General features: G+C 39.4%; 1 protein-coding gene across 1 annotated transcript in view; it reads right to left on the reverse strand.

The window, feature by feature from the left end:
- The window catches only part of ARHGAP18 (Rho GTPase activating protein 18), a 127,624-nt gene that overhangs the window by 49,697 nt on the left and 52,435 nt on the right, over nt 1-25,492 (reverse strand). The window contains exons 2-5 of the mRNA XM_061129974.1: nt 14,728-14,924; nt 11,501-11,739; nt 7,256-7,319; nt 1,759-1,937 (exon numbers count right to left, since the gene is read on the reverse strand). Of these exons, the coding sequence (XP_060985957.1) occupies nt 1,759-1,937; nt 7,256-7,319; nt 11,501-11,739; nt 14,728-14,924 (679 nt within the window). The remainder of the gene's footprint in view (nt 1-1,758; nt 1,938-7,255; nt 7,320-11,500; nt 11,740-14,727; nt 14,925-25,492) is intronic.

The raw sequence follows: 25,492 nt of genomic DNA on the forward strand, positions 1-25,492 counted from the left end.
ACCAAGTCAACCAACTGCAATGCATGAACCTGATTTGGATTCTGATTCAAACACACTGCAAAGAAAAAAAATTATGAAATTTGCAATACAATATGAAATTTAATATTCAGATATTTGAAATTAAGAATTGCTAGCATTTTAAATGGTACAATAATAGCAATATGAATTAAAAAGTAACCTTTTATGTTATAGGGAACTGCTTGGGGGTGTACACAGGACAGAACTAGTCATGGGCTAGTGAATGTTGGGGCTTGGTGGGGGGTTCATTATACTATGCCTATAGCTTTTATGTATGTGAAGTCTTACAAAATAAGTAAGTGTATTTTTAAAAAATATAAGACATTAGGTATCAATGAGAACACTCAGTACACAGAGGTTGGTTTCTAAATACAATATGCTTCTGAAAAAACAAGGGTTCCTTGAAGAAATAGATTCTTCCTAATCTGAGGGGAGAAAAGTACAAAGTGAGCCTAGAACATCTTGTTCCAGAAAGCAGAGGAGTAAAACGAGGAGTACATGTTAAAATGGCAAAGGAACCAGCTTGAAGGGCTGCCTTTGGTCAAACCTGGGTAAATTTAAACGTCAAAGAAAAACAGTAATGATTTATTAAACACTGAATGAAAAAAGGAAACTTCTGCTCAGTGACATTCAAAAACAAAAAGAGAAAAGGGAGGAAAAGCAACTATCACAGAAGACTGCCAGCCAGTCATACAGAGGGAATAATACAATGAGAAAAATCACTGTTTCTCTAACACTAGTCTATTTTTTCAGGTAAGGATTACAAATGCATGGTAAAGCCACTGGATGATAGGTTATTACTGGCAGATAGGCTATTCATTCGGTTTCAAGGATCACAAATTAGCATTAGTTACCAACAGGAAAAGGTATTTTTACAATGAGGACAGAAGGTGATACTTCCATTCCCAATAAGAGGGCTATCTGACATCACACACCTCTTCTGATGATGCGATGGGAGGCATAAACAATCTAGGCATCTAGGTTTGCCAAAACTGTTGAACTTGAATTCAGTCATCAAAAACAGACAAAATCAGAAATTTGATTTGGACTCTTTAAAATATACAGAAAAATCAGAGGATCTAATCTAAATTTAAGAAACCAAAAAGATATGACATCAAACACAACCTATAACCCTTGTTTGAATCCCAGGTAGAGTGAGGGAGAAGCCATTAGGACAATATTGTGACAACTGGGAAATTTTTAATACGGTCATATATTAAAATATAATTGTTTTAATGATCAAGGTCTTAAGCAAAACAACTGCTTTGTTTAGTATGGCCTTGTTAGGCTTAAAAAAAAAAAGTGAGTGTATATGGCACGACCTATACATAGGTAGATACAGAAAGTAATGAAAGGTGAGTGGTAGTTGCTTAGCTGTGTATGACTCTTTGCTACCCCATGGACTGGAGCCCGCCAGGCTCCTCTGTCCATGGAATTCTCCAGGCAAGAATACTGGAGTGGGTTGCCATGCCCTCCTTCAGGGGATCTTCCCGACCCAGGGATCAAACCCAGGTCTCCCGCATTGCAGGTAGACTCTTTACCAGCTGAGCTACCCGGGAAGCCCAAGAAAGAGTAAAAGTTGTACAATGTTATAATAACCGGTGAATGGGATCTACAGGGAGGCTGTAGGGGTGTATTCTATACTATTCTTTCAACTTTTCTAGGGACTTAAATTTTTCAAAATAAACAGCTGATGAAAAATGTAATCCGATAGTGACATCTGAATAGTGTGCTACATACCAGTAACATGGCATCGTCACCTTTGCTCCTCTGGATCTTCTCTCTGGAGCTCTCTTTCTGACTGACAGCTTGTTCTGCAAATGATACCTCCAGGTTGATGTCTGTTTCAGAGGCAGGTGCCCCTTCGGGCACCAGTGGGGTTAGCTCCTTTCCACCAACACCTAGGTGAGATGCCTGGTCTGGGAACAAAATAAAAGACTTCATTCCTGTGTTTTGGTTACTTCTTTAAAAAAAAAAAAAAAAAAAAACAACTTCTAACACATCAACTGTATAAACCTTTAGGAAAAGTACTACTTACTGTAAGCAATAATTCACCCTTCTTTCCATAGTAAAACATATACTCAAGGAATCCTAACAATGGCACATGGGGGACGGAGGAGGCAAGGTGGGGACCAGAAAGCCGGAATCGTGGAATTTCTCTCTGAGGTCACAGTTCTTAGATTGAGTCCAATTGGAAAACATTTCCTGGATGATCTCAAGCTCTGAATGAAAAACTCATAACAACTTACTAAACTTAATTGTTGTTTTGTATTATACTGGGAGATAAAAATTTAGTAAACTTAATCATTGTTTTACTTTATACTCAGAAATGAGAAGAGAAGGTGGTTAGTTTTACTCTCTTAAAACCCTGGTGGCTCAGACAGTAAAGAATCCACCTGCAATGCAGGAGACCTGGGTTTGATCCCTGGGTCGGGAAGATCCCCTGGAGGAGGGGATGGCAACCCCCTCCAGGATTCTTGCCTGGAGAATCCCATGGACAGAGGAGCCTGGCAGGGTAGCGTCCACAGGGTCACACAGAGTTGGACATGACTGAACAAAGGTTTTTAAAACTATGATATACCATTTAACTTCCTCACAGTGGAACAGATTCCTGAATGTTTTCTTTCACGCCCTGCATGTCCTTTCTGGAATGCTATCTATCTATCATAGCAAAAATTCCAGGCACCAAGAATGTTCACAGTGGGAGTCAGTTCTGGAGGTACTGGTTCAGGAATCAGATTATTATAGGGATTATAACAGTTCTTACAACTATAAATCTAGTCAAATGAGTTCCAGGTATTTACATCGACACTTTAAAAAAAATTTAACATTTTTTTTTTCCTTGCTTTATTTGCTGTTAATCCTCCATGGGGGGGAAAAAATTAACACTTGAAAACTTCTTTGCTGAAAACATCAGGTTTAAGCTCAGAAGAAAATACTCCTAAATTTGGCTATTTGGTAAGTTTTTGCTATTAACACAACTCACACTAGAAAAGCACCAGGCATCAATGACAGGATTACTGTCATTTTCTCACTGTGACCTTTAATTCATGGTGAGCGGCTCTAGATTACATCAGTAAGCTTATGTGCGACATTCAAATGCTTATATACTAACACAACAAGGTGATAGAAGGTAAGTTAATTTTTAAATTTAATAAATGTTATATATACACATTTACTATTAAAAGTCTGATGCCTTCAGAAAATATTTTTATTACCTTCTATGTATTTTCTATATTTATAGTCATTTAAATAAAAAACACAAAAATTATTTTACTCAAAAGAAAATAAGAATAAATCTAAATCTAGCCTTTTTCACTCCCACTTAATAAGCAGGGCGGGCTGCATGCGTGTAGGACTTTCCCAGTGCTTGGTATGGGCCCTGCGGGTTTAACGCTCTGCTGTTGCCTTCTTGAAATTTGAACGAGAAGCTCTACATTTTCAGTTTGCACTAAGCCTTGCAAATTATATAGTTGGCCTGGGTCACATCTCAGAGTTAAGAAAGTAAGAAAGAACTGACCTATGTCAAGTCCAAAAATAAGAGTAAATTTGGAGCTCTGATTGTATTCATCTGTTCCTAACTATGCTACATTATGCTTTTTCAACAGCCTCTGACAATTTTGTTTAAAACTAAGGATAACTAGACCTCTCTCTGATTAATTTTTAAAGTATTAACTTAAATGTCAAAGCACAATTTGAGTTTTATTTTCCCACTGGTTTATACTACTTTATGTTTTACTGTGAATATGTATGTTGGTTTCCTAGGAAACCATTCTGAGAGGAAAAAACTGATTAGCCATTTTCTTAAATTAGAAGCTACCTTTCCAAAACCTGAGTGTTTATGAACAAGCATGTTAAATGGACTCCCTGTTCTTAAAAGCCCCACATCAGACCTACAATAAACACTGCCTCCCCCACCACACACAAATAAATGTTCTGTGCCGAATTCAAAACTGAGGAGAAAAATTATAATCAAGTTAGAATACGTTTAAAACATATGAATTTCCTCCAAATATTAGCAAAAACAAAAAGCACAAAATAGAGAAGGATTAAGGATTAAATGACAACTCCAGTTAAGGCAGATAGCAGGAAAAAGAGTTTCAGGATGATATAAGAAATGGATGGTTAATTCGCTAATAAAAGCATTTATGAATTAATCATTTACTCTCCCTGGTGGCTCTGGGTAAAGCGTCTGCCTGCAATGTGGGAGACCTGGGTTCGATCCCTGGGTCAGGAAGATCCCTTGGAGAAGGAAATGGCAACCTACTCCAGTAATCTTGCCTGGAGAATCCCATGGACGGAGGAGCCTGGTAGGCTACAGTCCACAGGGTTGCAAAGAGTCGATACGACTGAGCGACTTCACTTTCACTTTCTCAAGGAGAAACGTTAATGGAGAATGCTGAGATAAACCTTTTGGCTCTTCAAGCCCTGAAGGGTAAATAATACAGTTTTAATCTATTTTCTCCTTTGGTTTTTAAAGTGGACAATAGCACCAAGTTACAACTACTTTAAAAAACTCAAAGTTTTTCAACTGTCCAAAATAAATCCATGTCTCTATTTAAAAAAATAATTTTGCTTCCTCCATGGAACTCAAAAAAAGAAAATATATATTACATGAAAGTTTTAAAACTTATTTGGGCATTATTAACACTTCTAAATGTATGTATTAAACATGGGTCTTTCAAATACATAATGTTGTGCAATTTGGTGAGAAGATTGATACGCAGCAGTAGATAAATGAATTTGAAATGCAACAACCCTGGCAACGTTAAAATATTATAATTTTCATTTAGAATAAGTAATTTTCATAGAACATGCATAAAAGCCCAAGTGTAGAGAAAACATTTAAAATAGACTATGTAGTTCTGGTTTTCATATTTCTAGTGGAAAGAGCTCCACTTTTGAACTTCAGACAATATTTTCCATGCATTTCATTCAGAACCTTTCAATGTTTGCATAACGCTGGGGAATGCGCTGGCTAGCAAAAGAGCTCGGCATTGCCCAGAACAGGTGCAGCAGTAAATCCTCAGTGGCTCGGATGGCGTCATACACATTATCTTATTATTCTTACTGGAGGCTCTCTGCCCACATCATAGGATTCCAGCAAAAGCAGATGTAAATCAGGCAGCAAGCTTGTCACATTCCAGCCGGCTGCCGCAAGCTAGGCTGGAAAAAGCTGCTACAATGAGCCCGTCTTCCAGAACGTCTGTTTACATAGGCTATATCGCATCTCTGGCAAAGGAGGAAAACACCAAGAAAGGACAATGTCTCCTCAGTATTCATTCAGCAACTGCCAGTCGCTCTTCCCCAAAGCCCAAAACATACTGACACTGGCACAAAAGATCCATCTGTCTCTCTTGACAACCCAGCTCTCTGCCCAGCCAGCAAGGGCTATTCCAGCCTGCCTGCCATTCCAGGGTCAGCAGGCACACAGGCCTAGGGAAACACCCAGTCGTTTTAAACTGATATACTTATGTAACTGAAGAAATTTCCACAGAATAGTAAAAAGCAGGGGCTTTTATGAATACAAATATAAATATATAGACTCATGTGTCTATATATGCACATATATGTGTCTACATATGCACATATATATACATATACACACACACATACATATATACACACATATTATGTGTGTGTATCTATTGAAGGCAGGGGTACAGGAGAGAAGTTCTGAGATAAAAGCATGGAAGGAAAGATAAAGATATCAGATGCTCCAAGACTCCAAAATGTCCCAAAGTGACAAATTTTCTTTTCTTGGCCTCCGAAGTCACTGCAAATGGTGACTTTGTAGCCATGAAGTTAAAAGACGCTTGCTCTTTGGAAGGAGAGCTATGACAAACCTAGACAGTGTATTAAAAAGCAGAGACATCACTTTGCTAACAAAGGTCCATCTAGTCAAAGCTATGGTTTTTCTGGTAGTCATGTATGGATGTGAGAGCTGGATCATAAGGCAGGCTGAATGCCGAAGAATTGATGCTTTCGAACTGTGGTGCTGGAGAAGACTCTTGAGAGTCCCTTGGACTGCAAGGAGATCCAACCAGTCCATCCTAAAGAAAATCAACCCTGAATATTCTTTGGAAGGACTGATGCTGAAGCTCCAATACTTTGGCCACCTGATGTAAAGGGCCAACTTGTTGGAAAAGACCCTGATGCTGGGAAAGATTGAAGGCAGGAGGAGAAGGAGGCAACAGAGGACAACCATGGGCAAAAATTTGAGCTAACTCTGGGAGATAATGAAGGACAGAGGAGCCTGGGGTGCTGCAGTCTATGGGGTCACAAAGAGTTGGACGTGACTTAGCAAATGAATAACAACAGTAATTTTGGACAAACATTTGATTTTTATTGGAAGGTTGGGAACACTTGCTAGGCCTCCGCAGTCTTCCTGACACTCTTCCTTCACTAGTTCCAATCCAAACATGACACTAATAATGCCATGAACACCCCAGGTGCTGGGTATTAAGAACATAAACAAAAGCAAAGTCCCAATCGGGACTCAGGCAGCCATTAACCATCTTTGTTATATTATTTAAGTAGCAACACATTAAGGCTTAATCTATGACCTTAATTTAGAACATTTTTCCTTTTTGTAAATCCATTAAATAGCTTTAAATTCTTTCTTGTTAAGTACTAATAAATCCTTACTATTTATTTTCAACCATGCCTTGAATTTCTAATCCATTTCTGAAATAACAGATACAGAAAAAGGAATGAAATGGAGAATTATAATCAACTTCCGCCCTCTCCCACCCTCAGATCTTAATTTAAAATCTTTCTAAACTTTCTTAAAAGCAATCCATTTATGAGCTAAGAACTTAAGATTTGAAAACAAAGTTCCAAATTCACTGGCTCCCCTTACTAGCTGTATTGCCTTGGGGAAGTGACTTTGTATCTCAAAACCTTACTTCTCTCATCTGTCTAACGGGTTAAGAATAATATTTACTACAGAGCATTCTTGAGTATATTAAATTAGGCAAATGTCTCTGCATAGCACCTGGCACATGGTAAACATTCAAGAAAACTGACTATGTATAGAAACGTTAAAATAGATATAGACAAGTATTTTTAAAAACTCAAAAGTCAACTATAAGCTCAGTCTTATGTAATTATCTTCTTGGGTACTTGATATTTCAATTGAATTTGCTTACTAGAATTGAAGACGAATGTTTCTAACGGTCTTATCTATTTGTTATACTAATAAATGAGAAAATACAAGAGAACGGGTCCAACTTACCATCTTTTCCTCGGTATTTGTTTTCATCTGTTCTGACTGATTGTGATTCTGTGCCATCTGGAGCCTAAAGATAGAAAATGGGCCATTTATTCATTTCCCACTCACAACCAGAGAAATGGTATGGTAAATAACTCTATTACTAACCTGTAGAGCACAAGATGTGTATTCAGACTTATACCACAGAAATAAAAGGACTACGGTTACAATTAACAAGCAACCAGCCAACAAATATGTGATCACCCACAACATACAAGGCATACGATTAAGCTCTGTGGAAATACAGGCAATATCAAGTGTCCCCACCAACAGGAACACCATTAAGACATCTCAAAAAGTTAATATCCATTAACAAATGAGTAGATAAATAAAATGCGAGCCACCCACACAATGGAATGTTATTTGACAATCAAACGAAAGTAAAGAAAGCACAGATGCATGGGACAACGTGGATGAGCCGTGAAAACATGACGTGATGTGAAAGTCACCAGGACCATATCCTGTGTGGTTCCACTTCTACGCAACCTTCAGAACAGGCAAGTCACAGAGACAAAGATCAGTGGTTGCCTAGGTGTAAGGAGGGGAAAACAAGGAATGACTGCTACGGGTATGGGGTTTCTTTTGGAGATGATGGACATGTGCCAAAATGACTGTGGTGATGGTTGCATATATATAACTACACTAAAAACCTCTGCATTGTAAACTTTAAATGGGTGAACTGGATGGTATGTGAATTCCCTCTCAATGACACGGCTATAAAATAAAATTATAAACTGACATATAGGTAAAAAATAGAATACTTCACTTTTTAAAAAATAAAAGCTAGTAATAAATGTGAGAGAAATTACAACTAATTTGCCAAGCAGGTAATAAGAGCTTAGATAGTCAAAAGAACTCCTCTTTCGAGGGGTTGGGACAGTGACACCCAAAGAAATGAAGCCTTCCAAGGGTTTATGGGCACAGTAAGATGCAGCTAGAGCCTCTCACCAGCGTGGCCACACAGCACTTCCTCCTCGCCAATGAGGCTCTAGGAGGAAGCAGGAAGGGGAGCCCAGGTCAATCATACACAGAGGTCTATCGGAACGAATTGTTTTTTAAAATACTCATTCTAGCGACTGTCACTTCAGTACAAAAGAAGGGCGCCTCTGTAGTCCCCTCCCCACACATCGCAGCTCAAGTGGTAGCAGAGAAGGACTCCCCTCTCCACCTGCAATCTAAGGAGGGCCAGAAGAGCATCAGGGCAGGCACGTGCAGGCGCTCTCCTTAGACTCTGCAGGACAGTACCCAGCGACTATAATCACAGAGGGACACGGCAGAGCAAGGCCACCTTCCTCCCTCTCCCACGAGCCTGCAGAAGGCTGGCCCTCCACGGCACAGTGAGTAACTCTGATCTCACATGTGAACACGGATTTCGGAGCATGTGGTTGAAATTGTTTTCCTAAGCAATTGAAGATGACAGTGCAGATGGTATTCATTTCTGCATTTTATTTCCTAGTGTCAGCAAGGGCTTCGTGAGGAAGCATTTAACACGGAAGAGCTGAATATGGACAGTCATCGCTCAGTATCTGTGGGAGATCGGTTAAAGGACACCGCCACCCCATGCATACCAACACGGGAGGATGCTCCAGTCCCTGACAAAGAATGGCAGAGCACAGTCAGCCCTCCCTATCCACAGGTGCAGAAGCCGGGGATATGGAGGACATACTACGTTTACTTGAGAATAGAAGAAATGCAAGTAAAGATGGCTGGCCCATGTTTACTTGAGGATTGGAGGACATATTTCTAACGGGTGGTCATATTTCAATTAAAGGCAGAAAGAGTAAGTTAACATTATTTTAATTCACTTGTGCTGTTTCTCGCTGTTTCTCTGACTCCATCAGCTGATACAATCCACCAATTACCTTGAATCAAACTATGTGATTCAGACATTAGCAAGGATTTACTAAAAAATGTTGCTTCTAGCACTGAGAAGCAACATCCTCTTCAAGACTGGCAGGAATCCCACGGAGGATGGTTTGCTGAGGCTCAGTTCTCTGTCCCCTCCCACTTTTGGCTTCCTCTTAACTCCCTCAGGGAGGGCTCTTTAATTGGGAGGGAAATGCCAATAACACTAGATTTCCTTATTATTCATTTTTTTTCTGCTGTAAAAAAGCAGTCTAGTCCTTCAACCCCAGTGGATGTTCCAAATAACAAATGGGTGGCACGCAAGTGTCTAACTGCCTCACAGCAGCAACAGATCTATCTGGAGCAATCCTGTGACCCCAAAACTCCCATAAAATGGACTGGATTTGATCTACAATTGACCATGCAAACAGAGTAGCAATCTGCAACTATGCAGGATTTCTTAGAAGAATTAAATGTTTACAAAAAGCCAAAAAACCCTCTATATGACAGAAAGATACCTTAAATGTGTCTTCTTATTCCCAAAATTTTTAAAAAAGACTTTTGTTACCCTTTCTTTATAGTGTAAATACAATCTCATGTATTCACTGGGGCTACTTAATATCAGAATTATATATGTAAACCCAAATGTAGTAGGATGTATAGTGGTTAAAAGCACATATTTAGAGTCTGACAAACTTGGGTTTACTATCTATGGGACCATTGAGCAAGTTACTTGAAGTCTATGAGCCTCGGCGGTAGTATAGAAGTGAAACCTCACTCATAGGACAGCTCTAAGAATGAAAAGAAATAAGGCGTGGAAAGCAGTAAGTGTTCAGCGGTGGTAGCTACTGCTCTAACGATTGCTATGATCATCACTACAACCCTCACTTAAGATCCCTTCTGACTGTTCTTACTCCATCCACCCCACTGGGTCTTCTGGACCAGAGCTATGCTAACTGTCATCTGAGAAGAGTTCAACGTGTAAACCAACTTTGACCCTAAAAACACCATTAAGTTCAGCTGACCTTTTTTTCTCTTTGTAGCATGACTGTTTCTTGCCAGAGCAGATATTAATTTTCATTTTGGGAAGCTCTTTAGGTCCTCATGGGCACTCCATAAACAACCTACCAAATGGCTATCCTGAATAACACTGTTCTAGACCATTCAGGTCTCCGACTGGTACCATGCTTTCTCAGACAACCATCAGCCCCAGATCTGCACCAGACTCCCAACAGCTTCCACTAATAAATTCATCATCGTGGCAAATATCTATTCCAATCCTCTACATCCTAGGCACTAGACACAAAGGGGAAGTTATTTCATGTTCAGGGTTCCTGTTTTATAATTCAGCTGCAATTAGCTTCCTTGCATTCCACTTCCATTCATCCCCATGTGAGTCTTTAAAAAAAGCAAATTTTCCTACAAGAGTAATGTGGAAAAAAGAACCTCCTGCCTCTGACTTTCTCTAAGTAACAACTAACAGTCACACTGTCCAGGGGGTTGGGGCACTCCCAAAGCTCCAAGGACACTGAATGCAAGGACTGTCACAGAGAATTTTAACTTGTTTCATTTTTTTCCCCATCAGCAGGTAACTCGGAGAAGGCAATGGCAACCCACTCCAGTGCTCTTGCCTGGAAAATCCCAAGGATGGAGGAGCCTGGTAGGCTGCAGTCCATGGGGTCACGAAGAGTCAGACACGACTGAGTGACTTCACTTTCACTTTTCACTTTCATGCATTGGAGAAAGAAATGGCAGCCCACTCCAGTGTTCCTGCCTGGAGAATCCCAGGGACGGGGGAGCCTGGTGGGCTGCCATCTATGGGTCACACAGAGTCGGACACAACTGAAGTGACTTAGCAGCAGCAGCAGCAGGTAACTTCTAGAAGGACAGGGATCGAATCCCTCTTGATCACGGCCAGCATGGAGCTTCTGTGCCTTACATATGAAAAGTCAAAGTGAAAGTCGCTCAGTCATGTCCAACTCTGTGTGACCTCCATCCACTATAGAGTCCATGGAATTCTCCCGGCCAGAATACTGGAGTGGGTAGCCTTTCCCTTCTCCAGGGGATCTTCCCAACCCAGGGATCAAACCCAGGTCTCCAGCATTGAAGGCAGATTCTTTACCAGCTGAGTCATCAGGGAAGCCCAAGAATACTGGAGTGGGTATCTTATCCTTCCTCCAGTGGATCTTCCCGACCCAGGAATTGAACCAGGGTCTCCTGTATTGCAGGAGATTCTTTACCAGCTAAGCCACGGTGGCTTTACATAAACATGCCCATTAAGTTTATAACGATACGAATTTAACTGGATGCATTCAACTGAGTCTGAACCATTATTCCTCTACGTTACTGAGAAAGAAAACCTACCTCCTTTTCTTTTGACCCTGTCTGTTGAGCAAATATGTCTCTGACGTCAGGGACCTGGTACTGTTTGTTTTTTTTCCTCAAGGTCTGGGAGACTGTCTCTACTCGTTTCTGAACAGCTGCCGCCTGCGTCCGGGTCAGCGTTGATAAAAACACCATGCTCTCTTGGGGATCTCCAGCAGCCTCTCCAAAGAGATTGGACAAACCGGCCTCCTTAAGCCACTCTTCTTCCAACTCTCCCTCTGAGAAAGCAGAGAAAAAATGGCATTTAAATCACAAAATAGGAGAACTTCTACATTTTTAAAAACTGTTTTAAAAACTCTTACTGAAACTCTTGTACCATAACCCAACCACAGTGCTAAGAATCATTATCTGAAACTTGGACCACTGCCATAAACTCTAGCCATAAAGATATCAAGTTTTAGATCCATTTCATATATACTCAATTAAAATTTTTAAATGACTTCACATGTGATTAACCTCTATAACTTCCCTGCAGATTAACTAGGGGAAGATAATACTGTTCCCTTTCCAGAGATGAGCAAGCAATGAAAAGATAACTTACTTCCATCAAGTTACAGAAGGAAGTCGATGCTGGGGATGGCCATTAAAGCCCTGTTTCTTGGCTTACATTCAGCACTATCCCAGAGTTCGACTCTAATTGATGGAAAGGCTTATTTTCTCTGCTCTCTGTAGCTGACAGTGTGGCAAAGAAGTAAAAAGCATCTGGACATCAGGAACTAATCAATTTCAAATTAATTTTTTAACCGCCTAGTCAGCATACCAGAGTCCTGCTTTTCTTTCTTTACAATTTTTTTTTTAAAAAACAAACTATTTTCAGGGAAAAAAAAAGTAGATTATAGGAAACTAATTAAACAACTGAATCAATTCAAAACACTGAAAGGGAGTAACCAGTACAGCAAATATTGTGTAAGATCTATTGGCAATTCAAGACTTTCCTGATGGTCTAGGCTCCTAATGCAGAGGGCGAGGGTTCAGTCCCTGGTCAGGGGACTAAGATCCCACTTGCTGTGAGGCATGACCAAAAAAAAATTTATTGATGACTGTAGAAAAACTGAAGGACAACCAGAATGGATTTACTCCAAGCTCCACATTTAGAGAGGACATCGAAAAACCAAGGACTTGGGACACAAAAGGTCTGTCCATACTCCACTCCTGCACCTTGATGGCCACATCACTTTGGTCAAGTCACTTAGCCTCAAGCTGACTCTGTTTTCTCATCTTTTACAGATGAGATAACCAAATGTGAGCATATCACATGGAGAGAACTTCGCAGAGCTCCATTATAGCCCACAGCACAAGATGGAGCACTGACCAGCGTGCCTGTCTATAGCTTCTCTACTATCGAGACTCCATGTGGGCAGAAATAAAGTATCAAAAACCTTGACGTCAAGAAACATAAGGCAGTGAGGGGTATTCTGCCTTCCAGGCAACAAAAACTGTTCACTGACATAAAAACTCACCATGATTATTAAAGATATTAAAGTAGAACTCAGTATAAATAAATGATCAGAAAAAGCTGATACTGCCATAAGGGAAGACCCAAGATTACAATACAGAGTGGCTTGTTCCATTAAAAAGTAGAGGTAAAATTCAATTTAAAGTCCAAGAAAAGGCATGGGTGTGTATAAACACTCCCAATTCTTGATAATCACATCATGAGCAACATTTTCTGAATCCACGTTATCCTTGGAGAGTTATGATGTAGCTGACACACAGCTGTGTATCAGGATTGAGGGCTTCTTTCCGCACAATGTTTTCTCCTTACTAACCAGGCCACCGGTATGCTGCTGTCATCTTGAAACATTGATCAGAAAGGTTGAAAGATACTATTATTACAAATAAGCTTAACTGGATTGGTAAAGTGAGAAAGAATGAGAGTAAAATGAAAGAGAACCCAAATGAAAGAATGAGCTGGCTATCATTTTCTTTTACAAAATCAATGGGTTAAATTAAGGAAAATCTCCAACTTTCCTCTTTCAAGTATTAATGGTTGCTTTTTTTCCCCCAAGCAATGTTATAGCAAAGGAGAAAAACCTATGCAGATTTTAGTACTAAACAACTTGATGCTAAGTCATTTAGCATCATTAAGAAGTCTTCTGTTGAAAAACAGGTCACTTCTAGCTGTGGGTCCCAAGGTACTGACCGTGGCTCCTTTTTGGAATCTGTATCAGCCTGTACATCAAAGATACACTTACAAACTTATGGTCGGCACAAGGCATGGAAAGAAAGCTAATATAATAGGTGCCAGAGTTAGACATGATAAACCTAGTGTCTACTTGAATTTAACATTGATTTTTTTTTAAAAAAAAAAGCATGAAATTTAAGAGGGGGAGAAAAGTAAATTTTTCCATGCTTCTTTCAGAATATCAAGTACAACAGTGGAGACTGTGGGAAATGCAGATAGAGAGGACAGCAATTATGAACAAAATATGAGAAGTAAATAGGGAGGCTAAAAATGCTAATACCATCTTCCACTTTCACTTGTCGAAATCTCTACCCTAAACTTAGCTGGCTAAACTGTGGCACTGTTGCCAGTCTAGAAGACAACAGTTTGAAAGCTAAGATGACCAAGACTAGGACAGATTTGCAATCCACCACCAAGGACTGATTTATGTAAATCTTTTTCCTTCTAGAAAAAAGTTATTTGTCTAGTAACAAGATAACTATAACCATCCTCAATCATTTGAAAAGCTGTCATGCAAACAACAGAGCAGATTTGTTCTGCTCTTCCACAGAAGGTAGATTGACAATAAATGAGTCAAAGGTAGTGTGGAACAGATTGTAAATCAATAAAATAAAGAACATCAAAACAGCTCAAGCTGGCTGAACAATGGAAAAATATCAACATCATCAGCATCTCTACTCACTTGAGGCCAAACAACCGTGGGGCTAGGATACCACAAATGGAACTTAAAGAGACGTTAGATGATTTCAAAGATCAAGTCCAGCCCTAAGAGTCTATGATACAGTAAGCTTAGCCAATAAGAGTATAGCCATATCCAAAACTCAGTGAATTTACTTATATCATTTATATTTGGCAGCGGCATCTATAATTTGCCACAATTAAGTCATTTTTAAGTTGAAAGGCAACTACCATTTTTTTTTTCCTGGTTTTTCTCATTTTAATTTCTTTCTTCCTATGTATTCATTTCCCATCAATACATACAAAATAAACTAAGAAAAAGTTTTATTAATTTCATTATTACCATCAGGCTCTTTGACAATGACCACCTGTTGATCATCTTGTCTGTTCTCATGAGATTTCTTGATATTTTCTAGTTCAGTCCAATAAGCTTCCATACAGAGTTCATCCAAAGAATCCTGGGAACCTGATCGATCAAATGGAGGTCTTTCTGTGACTTTGGTGACTTCCTGGTTCATAGTATACTGGCCATATCTTCTACTGTAAAGTCAGAAGAAAACACGGTTCATTTTAGCACATGAGGAAGCAGCACTGTTTCTACAATATCATAACACCAAGCTGGAGAACTCGGAGACTCAGGTTCTCCTTAACAAAACCAAAGAGATGCTTGCTCTGAAACTGTTTACCTTGAGAGGCTACTGATTATAACACGCCTGTAGAATGAAAAGTTTCATTCTCTACAGAAAACTTTGGCAATGAACAAACAGCTATGTGATAAATATTTTTCCATTTCCCTTTCACTTAAATTATTTTAAGGCTCCTTTAAACCTAAAACTTTGTTCTTAGAAAGCAACAGGCTAAATCTTGATTAAAGGTTAATAAAATTGGGGTTGAATGTACACTGTATTTCATATTTATCATTGATAATTATAAATCAAACTCAGTCAACCTTTAGACAGCAAATATCTGCAAACAATGAATGAGGTACCGTTTGAATTTTCCTTTTATTTTTTGGAACCAAAACAAAAAAAGGATAGTATATTAAGTTTACTGTTACACCCTATTTTAGAAAGCAACATTTAATCTTTACACTTATAAATGTACCTGTTACTTACATATATTTTAAAAAGTGGTAAAATGCACTTATTGGCAATTCTGAATAAGTTGAGAATTACCTCTTAAACATTTAGCTTATAAATATAATCTATGAAGAAGGGATACGTGAATATGGTGGTTTTTTAATAACTTCAACTATATTTTTTCTTTATAAATCATATCCTACCTACTACCAAAATTGAATTAAAAGGCCTAAAAATAAAAACCCATATAGAAGAGAAATACTGAATTGTTTCATGATTGTTTGTATTGAGATAGAAGAGGAAAAGCCTTATTACTTGAAGGGGGAAATTTTTCAGCTATGTTTTTCCCCTTTATATTCAATAATTTTTTAGAAATACAATTTGAGTAGAGATAATAATTGGTTAACAAGTATTTTGTTATTCTAATTTCAAATCACTTTTTTAATCTCCCAAGAGGACATTAGGAAGTGATACACTCTTTCGAGACTGGTTTTACTAACTGCACATACAGAAAATAAAAAGAAATGCAATAAAATGAAATTCTTTAATAGTGTGTGAATATTTTCACATTAAAACTGGCTTCTCCCATAATTATTTAAAACAGTAGGATTTAATATGGCATAAGGAAGAAGGTCACTAAACTCTAATGCAATCTACCCAGTAGTTTAATTCCAACTCACTTCTCAGAAAAAGTCAAAGAAGTTAATTACTTATTGCTACAAATAAATGTAATATAACTGACTTAACTGTAATATGCTAATTGGCCAGTTTTAGCCCTGTAAAAATGGTTCTCTCTGCCTTGATTACACATTTTTATTACTGGAACAACTCCTATCATCTCGCCCCAGTAGCAGTCCTGGGGTGGTGGTGTGGGGGGGGGGAGGGCGGTGGTGTTAAATGAGGGCCAACAAGAGGAAGTCTAGACGTGTTTGTGTGAATCTCTTTCCTCTAGCCTCCATTGTGTATTGTTTGCCTCCCCATCCCTTAATTCAGAGACACTTCCTCCCTCCCTGCCCCAACTCCTGTTTACATCCTTATATCCCACTCTGGTCCCTTCTCTCACCCCGTGGCCATGATACCATCAGCGTTCTCCATGTAGGGTTTACACTTCTGATTCTTAAATTAAAATGCAAATGAAAATGCTCTCTTTCTCTTAGAAATGAAAAGTAAACTATATTTCTTACTTCTGTGATCACCAGCTCAACTGATCTTTGGTTCATAATCCTTAATCCTGCTTTATCATCAGGACTAGCTCAAACTAATTTTATAGAGTATCTGCCAAATTCACTTTTGATTTCATGTCAGGTATATGGATGCCCTTCCTTGCTTTTGTTTTACCTCTCATTTTAAGATTGTCTACTATATTCCTATTTTCTACAACCTTAGCCCCATGATGAGAACTGCGGAATGTATGAAGTATAATGACTAATGCCAAATAATGTGTTTTATCTGCTCACAGGAAAGAGGTGCTGTTGAACGAAAAGTACATTAAGCCTTTCGCTTCTGAAGGAATGTGTTTATTCTGGCAGGAATTTTCCAGTAAATTTCCATTAAGATAGCATGTGCAGAAAAATGCAAGGGCATTGAGCAATAGCACTGTTACGTAAATAAACCTTCTATATCAAGGCCTGCTTTTAAAACATGCATAAAGCAAAAATCTAATCATTTAGTGCTGGTGAACCAACTCAATATTTTGACTCTGCTAAGATTCAAAAGCTGAAAAGGTTTGTTGTAATAACCTGAAGATACTGAGTCATGGAAAGGGAAGATTTTATTTATTTATTTTTTGGATCACTGGCAAATTTTGCAAGAAAACAATTTCTTTTTTAAATATTAGGGGATGAAGTATAGGAAGGAGGCAAGCATCCTGTGAGAGTCCCCTCCTTAATCAGCTGCTGAATATCTTACATGTTTTCTAAAAATGTGACTGAACATTCTTTATTTACAGTTTACATCAATAAACATGTCATGTCACTGGTTTTCTTCTTAGATTATTCTCACTTTTGTAGTTCAGACAGGCCACAGCTAAAAGCCTGTCCCTTCTTAAAACTGTCCTGGTGACAGGCCAGTTAACCGGTTTCCTCTCTTCTGTTTTTAGCAGTATGCTTTTACGACACCATGTTCATTCTGCAAATTGAACTCAAACACATAAAAGCAACATCTGCTAGACATAATCAAGTATGGAGCAGAGATATTCTGTATTTCCAAAAGATCCCAACCAACTCATGGTGCTCAAATCAGAGAAACACACAGTTTGCCCCACCACAGGCAACTACCAATTATCTCCACCTGACCCACTGCCAATGCTAATCCTCTTTTCATCCTTCCTCACTCCCACCCAGAATCCCATGTGCTAAATATCCCATGAACACTCTTCTCCAACTCCCCCACTTCTCATCTTTTTACAACTAGAACTACAGAACTAGACACTCCTCTAAAAGAAGCTGCTTCTTAGCCTGCTGGACAAGGCATTACATTACAGTATTATCACTTGGGCTCTTTTTCCCTGGGCACTAACATACCGGCAAATACTCAACTTTACAGGCCCCCGCTGTCCCCTGGGCCATCATGGTGTGTTATCCTCTCGCAGGATGTCCTCATGCTGTGTTGAAAAAAATTGGGGATCTGTTTCCTTGTATTTTCCCCAGGTGTATTTTCTCCCATCTTTCTGTAATTTCTGTTTTTTTTTTTTTCTACTTGGTGAGTGAATTTCAAACGTACTGACATCATTCAGGGTATTAGCGATAGCTGTTACTTATTTTGTCATAGAAATCTTAAACTGATCTGACAGAAGTTGTCCTCCAGAAGGAGGCAGACTTTACCACGCACTTCGCTGTGGTCCACTAGAAGAACACTCATGATCCATCCCAGCGCCGCTGCAGTCAGTGAAATGATGGGGAAACATACAGGACTGGGAGTCCTAAGCACTAAATGATTCCAGCTTTACTTAACTTTCTTTCATGATCCCTGGAGGAAATCACTCCTCTGATTCTAACTTGCTGCTATCTATAAAATGGAAAGAATACCAATAGCCTTGACGACTTTGTTGTAAGTCATCAAATAAGAGCTTCCCTGGTGTCTCAGCAGTAAAGAATCCGCCTGCCAATGCAGGTGATGTGGGTTCGCTTCCTGGGTGGGAAAGATCCCCTGGAGAAGGAAATGGCAACCCACTCCAGCTTTCCTGCCCGGAAAATCCCATGGACAGAGAAGTGTGGCAGGCTACAGTCCATGGGGTCACAAATGCATTGGTTACGACCTAGCAACTAAACAAAACAACATTAAATAAGAATTCCTACTGAGGAACGACCTTAGAGGTAACCAAGGAGAAGGCACTCAAGTTAGTATTATTGCTAACTTCTGTGTAACTGCTAACTACAGATAATTGCCTCTCCCACAGTTTAATAAAGTCACCTTTGCCCTCTTCTAAGGGTCAGAGAAACTGCTTATCCTCTAAGGATGGTCATTCTTAAACCTCTGGTCTCAGGACTCCTTTACACACTTCCTAATTTTCAAGGGTTTCCAAAGAGTTTTGGAGATAGATTATATTCATTGATATGTACACTATTAGATCTTAAAACTTAAAAAAAAACTTTAAATACTAATTCATTTAATAAGAAATAATCTTATATTTAAGATGTTATTTAAGAAAACATCATAAATAACATTGGGGGGAGAGTTGGGGAGAAGCCCTATATTTAAAAAAAAAATAGATAAGTAGCACTGTTTTACATTTTTGAAACTGTTTTTAAGGTTTAGTTTAACAGAAGACATATGGATTCTCCCATCTCCCTCTGCATTTACTCTTTTGCGATATTCTAAGTCATGTAGTTTCTGGGAAACACCACTGTATTCTCAGGAAAGCATCAGAATGAACAAGGCCAGTTAACAGCGAGGGTTATTATGAAAACCCTTTGAAGGGTCTCGAGAGCTTCAGGGGTTCCACGGCCACACTTTGAAAACCACTGCTCCAGGATTTCTCAAAAACACCTAATGGATCTGAGAAAGCACTTTTCAATCCTGCGGGCAATGTTCCAGAAAGCCCTACTGAAAGAAACAGACATGCTTTCCCAGTGACCCTTGACCTACTTCTTTCTTTATTTTAGTTTAGTTTTACGGCCTTTCATCAAAACTGGGACTTACTCCAATGATATATTCATATTTAATTCATACTACAATGACAAAGAATAAAAGCATATTTAAAAACCCCTGCCTCGCCAATGTCTTCCATCATCCACTTTTATCCATTAGGCACAATGGGCAGAAATTCTAAGCTTCCCCTTTTGGCCAGTGTATTTGAAAATAGGTATTTTCTTTAACGCTCCTTTGCCATCTGTACGTCTTCCTATAATCATCTCAAGGCATTTATTTAGAACTAGGACACTTCTTTGCACTCATTTAACTACATGATCCAATCTCCACTTTGTGCACTCCACCCCATCAACAGTCATATACTGCTAAACGTCACATCCAATCTGTCTCTCAGTCCTGCTCCTTCTAGAAACATTTTTATGGCTCAAAGTCTGCTTTCTTGAAGTCCTTTGATGCTAGAATTTGGTTTTATATTCTTACAAGATCCTTTCTAAAAGAAGTATACTCTCTTTCATGCTTCTTATTCTACTTTCACTTCCAACACAGGAAAAGAAGGGACTGGGTTGAGAGATATGAGGATAAGGCTATTTTTGTTTTGTTTTGGTTTGGGTTTTTTTTTTGTTCTGTTTTTAAGGCGCCAAAAAAAAAGTTCTTATTGAGATCATGACTTATTAACCATGATGACCAAGTATATTTTAGATAAAGCCATATTTATTGAAGTATAAGCTTTAGAATGTTACTGGACATTAGAGATTTAAACCTATCCCATCATTTTCTAGATGAGGTAATGAGTTGCCAGGGCTAAATCTTCTTCAAAATCTCAGCAAAGTGATGGTGGAACCAAAATTGGTGTTCTCATTTCTTCTTCTGCAGTCACTATACCACTGGAAAGGGTAGAATTTACTTTTTTTCACATCCAACGTTCCAGTCTGTGAGTTTGTATTGCACATAGCAAAACCAAAAGTGATCTTGTTGACACAGCCTATAATTAATGTTTTTAAATGACCACTATACTTATCTAGAGAAGAATACATTTAACAATCAAATCACACCTCTTTAAAATGCTTGAGAAACCTTTTCCAATGCATTTTCTAAAATGTGATTTGTGCCATGCTGGGGCACGACTTCAAATATACTTTTTTTTTTTTTTTTAAAAAAAGCTTTGTTTCAAAGATGTTTAAAATGTTTTAAACATTCACTCTGTATCTACATTACCTCTAGGCTGGGGTGGGGAGGAGTGCTTCTGATGTGTAGATTTTTCTCTTTTATTTTATCAGTGATATTAAAGAAGTAATCACTGCCATCTGAGACGGTGAAGCTATTAATAGGCCATAATGGCCTTGTCCATCAGACTACATTGAATTTGAGTGACTAGGAAGAACTGCAGCCTATGAATGACCCATGTCATTTCTTTTTCCCTGTGAACTGAATGCCTACTATTGTTTAGTTGAAAGCAGTAATTATTAGAAGTGGCTCTGACACCGGGAAGAAAGAACACTGACAATGCTTTAAGGCGGGAGGAAGTTGATTAGGAAGCAATCCCTCTCTGGCCTTTCTTTTCCCACTCCCAGACAGCCTTCAGAGCCCAGGAGAGAAGTTCCTCACATCTTCTTCCTGACCCAACTGCTACAGTTTTAGAAACACAATAATTTTTACAATCCAAGTAAGCTTACGTTTCTCCTTTGCACATTTTAACCCTTTCATTTGGGGGAGTAGGGTGGGGGGCCGTAGTAGTTGTATTAATCCTAGTGTAAATCACTCAGTTGAGTCCAACTCTTTGCGACCCCATGGACTGTAGCACCCACTCTGTCCATGGGGTTCTCCAGGCAAGAATACTGGAGTGGGTTGCCATTCCCTTCTCCAGGGGATCTTCCTGACCCAGGGATTGGATCCAGGTCTTTTGCACTGCAGGCAGATTTTTAACCATCAGGGAAGCCCATGGGGTGGAAGGATAGAGCTAAAATTTACTCATTCTTTCTTTCAGCTTTTTCTTTAAAAATAAAAATCACTTAACATCTGCATAGCACACTGCTCTAGTCACCACAGAGCGTCCACCCAACTTTGACACATAGCAAAACAATGAATAAATGAACTGATGATGCACCATTTACCCAACACTGCCCAAGTCAAGCTGGGAAGAGAAGCACATTAGTAAGGTTGCTGAGAGAAAGCTTGGAAAACTTGGCTTTATCACTTTTACCAAAAAACTATGGTAGAACCAACCCATATGTGAAAATCACTAACAGAATAAGGCTATAGGCGGCAGCCAGAACCACGGGGTCTAGTAGAAAGGAAGGAGAAAAGGTATGAGACAGAAAGGCATGTGGAAAGCATCATGAGGCAACAGAGTAAGCTGGAAAAACTCCCTTCCCTTTTAAGTAGAGACACAGGTTATGTAAAAGGGAAATCATGGGCAAACACCAACCACCAGACATAGGACTTTCCTATTTTTGAGGGCTTCTTCTCAGTAGATGTGAGATCCTCTTTGTCTGAGCTCCCCCAATCTCTCTCAAGAGGCAGTTTTTCCTTCCTCCACTAGAGACACGACTCAACCAATAGCCAAATGGAGCCAGGGAGGGATCTTAACGTCAAAGTCATTTTCCAAGACGAGGCTGGAGAGACCTGAAGTGGGACTTTAACTTGATCTTGGAAGACTGGTTCAAAAACATGGGACTGAGTTTGCATATGCACGCCGCTCAATCTCAATTCTCCATCACCAGGATGTGTGTCTACCTGACACTGGGGTGCAATGACACAGCTCAAGTCCAGAACTCTGGCCTCTCCGCGTTCTGGTTCGTTGTGAAACATCTGGAGGTACAACACCACTCATTTGGTGGCTCTCCAGTTGGATCTGTTCTCCAGCTGTCATATCTTGGGACCTTTTTCCACGGGGGCTGGAATAAAGACAGACATTTCCTTGCTCCTTCAGTCTCCCCCCAGCCCTGACCACAACTCAGACTGTGTTACCGTTCCTTGGGGCAAATATCTACAAAGTTCTTTCTGGTTTTTTTTTTTTTTTTTTTTGCTGCTGTTGTTTTTTCATCTGGGTGTCCCTGGGTTTAGCCAACCATTTACCATAGCAGATGCTTGGGAACTGTTTGATTACTGAATTATCGCTGCCTCTGAAACAACATCCTCCTTTAAATTTCTAAGGTGTTTCTTATTTAATTGCACAAAACTACAAAGGAATAAAACAGGGACATGAAAAGTAGACAATAAAGAAATTAGTCATCAGGAAACCCTAAAAGGTAATTAATAGGTAATTGTTCTATGCCACTGTAACTCTTGAGTGTTTAATTTGAAAGTAGGCTTCCTTATATGAAACATATAAAACAGCCAGTTTCCTTATCAGACTGTACCTGATATTAAGTCACAAATAAGCACCGGCATACAGTTTCTTAAGCACACATTCCCTGGTTCCATCCTGTCAACTTAATCGCTAAAACAAATACTGCAGAGTGTTGGGCACCTTATCAGAGATGTCTGTTCAACCAACCTGCTCAAGTCTGTGCTGTCAGAGAGGTTAGAAGTGATACTGACACTAGGCAAAGGTGGAATTTTCCAGTTCCTCACCGAACCAGCAGCCCAGACAACTCTCAAAATGGGCCTCTGGTTCATGACCTCTGCTTCAGCACTGCCCCTAACACGCTTCAGGCCCTGCTGTGTGGTTCACCTTTCCTTCCTCAGGATTTCACTTCCTCTCTGCCACTATCCACGCACCTCCACGTCAACCTCTGCCCAAATAACCATTTCCACAAATTCAGATCAATAATTTAGATTACCTCCACAGCCCATCCTGGGACCCCCCCCCCCCTCTCCCCAGACTGTTTGCCACAGTCCTCCTGGATTTGCCTGGAGCCCACTCCCACGGGTCCCTAGGCTCCACAGGCTAGTCTTTCGTGAGCCGGAGTCTGGTTCTCTCACAACTGTCTCTGTCTCTCTCACAACTGTCTCACAACTGTTCTCTCACAACTGTCTAATGCCTGATTCTTTTCTCACAAAAGTTGTGAGGCTTCAAAGGTAGCTATTAGCACCCAAAACTGTCACCAATCTTATAGCTATTTATTTTTCATTGCTCTTGAAAAACCAAATTTTTGCCTTTTGGGTTTCAAAGACGTGCTTTTTTCTTTCTGAGGAGTCTATCAAGTTCTCAACATGTTCTCAGAGGTAAAAGACCAAAGTCTTCCCATCTTCTCTAATATGCTTGAACTCCTCATTCAAAAGTCCCCTATCATGCCCTCCATTAGCTTAGAATCTCAACATTACAGTTAACCACATGCCTTAAAAATACATTAAAGCAAATGGGTAAATTTTCACCAATGTGCAACTCTCTCACATACAAAACTTAACAATATACTTCAAGATCTAGGATCCAGGATAGATGTTTAACTGTTGGCCAGCACACTCATTCTGGGCATTGACTGACTATAGACTGACAAATTACAATTTTCTGATAAATTTTCTGATAAATTATCCAATTCATAAAGTAAGCTGCTACTGATTCATAAAGCCTGCCATCATACATTGCTGCTGTTTTAGTCACCCAGTCATGTCTGACTCTTTTGTGACTGCCAGACTCTTCTGCCCATGGTATTTTCCAAGAATACTGGAGTGGGTTGCTATTTCCTTCTCCAGGGGGTCTTCCTGACCCAGGGATCAAACCTGCATCTCCTTCACTGGCAGATGGATTCTTTACCATGAGCCACCTGAGAAGCCCGCACCATCACATAGGTACTAACAAAACATTTGTTGCTGTAACACAAAACTGTGAACACTAATATTTTAGAATACTGTTGGATAATGGTTTCACTTATTTCTATGGGCCACTCTCTTGCCTTTCTATAAGACTTTATATACATATTAACATTAATTTTCCTATGCCAATAAAAACATGGACACAAGGCAAGACTGGATTTAAAAAAAACACCTTTTGATAATAACTGAAGCTAAATGCATGGGCATATACTGTGGAAAAGATGGGGGCACTATTATTCAACTCTTATCAGTCCTTTGTGATTGTCTGTTACAACAAGGTTGGGAAATCATTTATCTCAGTGGGGCCACAGTGGCATAAAACCAAGCTTCCACCAATCAGCATAAGGACCGCTATAGACAAAGACTGAAAAAAGTGTTCAAAGTGGAAGGAGGTCTGCGTTTATGCTACACAATAAAGAGGGAGAAGACACGTATTTCTACATCATTTCCAAGTCACGCCGGTGAACAGTAACAGCAGGACAATTTAAAACAGCAGTAACTGCGTGGCAAATGCCTGGGTAGGAGAGAGAAAGCTGCTTCATTAAGGCTGCAAAGTGTGATTTTATGGATAGCTCCAAACGACCCTCAAAGGCTATAATGTCAACTGGTGAGTTCTGAAGGCCAGGAAGTATTTTCATAAGCCAGGTACTACAAGTCAGCTGTACCAAGGAGATGGAAGGGGGTGGTGAAGAAATAATTTCCAGCTCTTGAAATAATTTAGCCAACCTTAGAAATAATTCATCTGTAACATTTTCCACTAACTGTTTTCAGAAGTCAGTTACAAAGTAGACTATGTGAATATTACAGGATTTTTTTTCCCTTTTTCAATGAGATTATCTGAGATCACCTTTTTCTTAGTATGCTTTAGAATCTAAGCTGACTCAACATAAGAGAGATATGAACACAAGTAGCCTCAAAAAGACATGAAATATAAAATAAAATATGGAAACTAAAGGCAATTTCTAATAGTAAAATGTTGCCTGAGGGGTGGGGGCTTTAAAACTAATTTTTGAGAGACCAAAACTAATTTTTGTGAGACCAAAAATCTCACAAAAACAAATGTTTTTAGTCCAAGTTGCTGAGCTCTGTTCAGAGGACAGGAACAAGGTCCAAAAGACAGAGAGACCTAAGGTGACCGTGAGGAATGGGCAAGGGCTTTCTGGGAAAAATTACAGGAACCTGCAG

Source organism: Dama dama, chromosome 26 (genome assembly GCF_033118175.1).
Source record: "Dama dama isolate Ldn47 chromosome 26, ASM3311817v1, whole genome shotgun sequence".
Taxonomy (NCBI): domain Eukaryota; kingdom Metazoa; phylum Chordata; class Mammalia; order Artiodactyla; family Cervidae; genus Dama; species Dama dama.